Source organism: Scyliorhinus torazame, chromosome 14, assembly GCF_047496885.1.
Source record: "Scyliorhinus torazame isolate Kashiwa2021f chromosome 14, sScyTor2.1, whole genome shotgun sequence".
Classification (NCBI taxonomy): domain Eukaryota; kingdom Metazoa; phylum Chordata; class Chondrichthyes; order Carcharhiniformes; family Scyliorhinidae; genus Scyliorhinus; species Scyliorhinus torazame.
The window spans coordinates 184,921,826-184,924,783 of NC_092720.1; the positions used below are offsets into that span (position 1 = coordinate 184,921,826).

Below are 2,958 nucleotides of genomic sequence, written 5' to 3' on the forward strand. Positions count from 1 at the left end.
TGTTTCTTCGCAGCACCAGTTTTCCAGGTTCAATTCCCGGCTTGGGTCACTGTCTGTGCAGTGTCCATGTCTGAGTACATTCTCCCCGTGTTTGCGTGGGTTTCCTCCTGGTGCTCCGGTTTCCTCTCACAAGTCCTGAAAGACGTGCTTGTTAGGTGTATTGGAAATTCTGAATTCTCCCTCAGTGTACCTGAACAGGCGCCAGAGTGTGGCGACTAGGGAATTTTCACAGCAACTTCATTGCAGTTTCAATGTAAGCCTACTTGTGACAATAAAGATTATTAAAAAAAAATAGATTCTGCAATTCTGAGGTAGCAGGCAAGGCAGGAATTAAAATGGAAAGCACGGATTAGAAAGAGGTTCCTTATACAGTGAAAATATTAGTTACTTGCATTTTAGATTTACATTCTGAAGATTAACATCAGTAAGATGTACAAAGTGTTCATAGAAGTTTGCATGTGACTGTTTATCTTGTTGTGCCAATGTGCTTGTATTGACACATGAGAAGACGCTTAAAGGTTTTCTTGAATGTAGGATTACACAACGCATAACAGGCTGGGTTGACGGTACTGTTGATGTAACAGAGCCAGTATCCAACAGTCCAAGCTGTGTAGGGAACGCAACTTGAACAAACGGTGTAAATGAGCACCATGACAAAGTATGGGCTCAACGTGATGATAAAAGCCAGGAGAATAGCTAGGATGGTCCTAGTTACCTTCTTCTCCCGGGATGTGATTCCCTTCCTCTTATCAGCAGCTGTTGTGATCATTGTAGATATCTTCTTGTCTACTCTGCTCTCTCTGTCATTTCCAATTTTGCTGCTGGCATCTGGAGTTTTTTCTGGTATGGTGGCACAATGGTCATATTTTGCAAATTCACTGGCTGTATTTACGCAATAGAGTTTGGGGTTGGCCATACTGAAAGGGGTTGATGGGACCACACTAGGGAAAGTTGATCCATTGGAGAGACGGTTCTCCTCTCCTTGGCCACGATTATCAACTATTTTGTGCCCAGTTATTTTGCCAGCTTGCAGTTTGACTTGTGTCAATACTGCAGGAGCATCAGAAAAATTGTTAGTATTCTGCCCCGTTAGGTTGCCTGTTACGAGAGATGGTGAAATTGTGCCTTTATTTGATTCAAACTCTTTTCTATTCTCTCTCATTCGACTCTTGCTGGCACGAGATATTTGCACAGACAGGATAAGCATAATGAAAACGTAGAGATAGAAGGTGGCAACAACAGTCCCAATTGTGATAGCTGGATTTGAGAGGAACTGCACATAACACTCACCCTCACTGACAGTTCGCTCCCCTACGATGAACTGCCAGAAGAGAATAGCAGGAGCCCAGATGACAAAGGGCACCACCCAAATACCTGCGATCATCCTCCCCGCAATTTTCGCTGTTCTCCACACCGGGTAGCTGAGGGGCTTTGTCACGCAGAAGTAGCGGTCAAAGCTGATGATCAGTAGGTTCGTGGAAGAGACATTGCTGGCAACATAATCTAGAGCAAGCCACAAGTCACATACGACTGGGCCCAATGGCCAGGAGCCTATTACAATGTAAGTGGTGTATAGATTCATAGAGAATACACCAATAATCAAATCAGCACAAGCCAAGCTCAAAAGAAAGTAATTGTTAATAGTTTGCAAATGTTTGTTCACTTTGATAGAAACGATGACCAGAATGTTTCCAACGATTGTCACCAAGCTTAAAGCAACCGTCACAATGACAATGAAGACCACTTCGACCGAATTGTAAGAACTCCCTCTTTCGCTGTCAAACAAGCCTATTAGATTGCTGAGAGATTCATTTGCCTCTGTTGAGTTTACCATCGTTCACCTCTAATATATGGTTAGCTTTGCCGAGGCACAGATACAGAGACGAAAAGAAAAATGATTAGGAAATAAATTAATTATTCATTGAAGTTAAAATAAATCTGGTAAGTCATCAAGGTTCTATCAACAAGAAGATAAAAAGTTAACTGCTCTGACAACGTCAATACCTTGGACAAGAGGGACTCAGTTTTAATAGAAATAGTCTCATAGATCGAGCGCTGTACAAGGAAACATGAATTGATGCTGAATTACTTGTGCGACAAATTGAATAAAGATGATAATGAGCGACATTGCAAACACATCTCTCAGGGTTTTCGATTCATTGATTCAGTATGATGCAGACAACATAGATTTTTGTGGTTCATCTCTAGGAGGGTGGCACCAACTGAGCTTGAGTCACTTCATGTCGATGTCATGCATTTAATAATAATAATCTTTATTGTCACAAGTAGGCTTACATTAACGCTGCAATGAAGTTACTGTGAAACACCCCTAGTCGCCACATTCTGGTGCCTGTTCAGGTACACTGAGGGAGAATTCAGAATGTCCAATCCACTTAATGGCACGTCTTTCAGGACATGTGGGAGGAAACCGGAGCGCCTGCAGGAAACCCATGCATACACGGGGAGAACATGCAGGCTCTGCACAGACAGTGACCCAAGCCGGGCATCGAACCTGATACCCTGGCGCTGTGAAGTAACAGTGCTACCATGCTACCCAGAATGGTAATATTAATAGCGGCTTCACACCAATTTAATTCTTTAATTTCTACAGTGATGTAGCTTACATCTTTTATGAGAACTGTGCTGACTACAAACCTGAGGATATTTTTGGAATCTGATATTTGAAGGCAACAGTTGGAATGCATCACAATGTTTTAAAATGACAATAATCTTCAACGAAGCTGGTGACGTAAAAATACTGCATGCCATGTGACGCATGCAGTATTTTAGATACAATCTATTATTAACATTTGGAAAATTGGGATTTAAAAGCTCGGGGTTCGAGTGTGTTTGACTGCAATAGTCATGTTTTTAAAAAAATAATCTTGCTTTTCAAGACCCGAAAGCCTTTGTAAACCAGAGGTGAAATTGAATAGTGTAATATGTTTTCAGCCTGGC

General features: G+C 41.8%; 1 protein-coding gene across 1 annotated transcript; it reads right to left on the reverse strand.

Annotated features, from left to right (window-relative positions):
• Positions 1-466: 466 nt before the first annotated feature.
• LOC140389380 (muscarinic acetylcholine receptor M2-like) lies at positions 467-1,834 on the reverse strand. Its single transcript, XM_072473543.1, has one exon. It carries the CDS (start codon positions 1,832-1,834, stop codon positions 467-469), a length of 1,368 nt encoding a protein of 455 aa, XP_072329644.1.
• Positions 1,835-2,958: the final 1,124 nt, after the last annotated feature.

Coding starts and splice junctions, on each gene's coding strand:
- LOC140389380 (XM_072473543.1), bottom strand. CDS start 1,834: ATGGTAAACTCAACAGAGGCAAATGAATCTCTCAGCAATCTAATAGGC.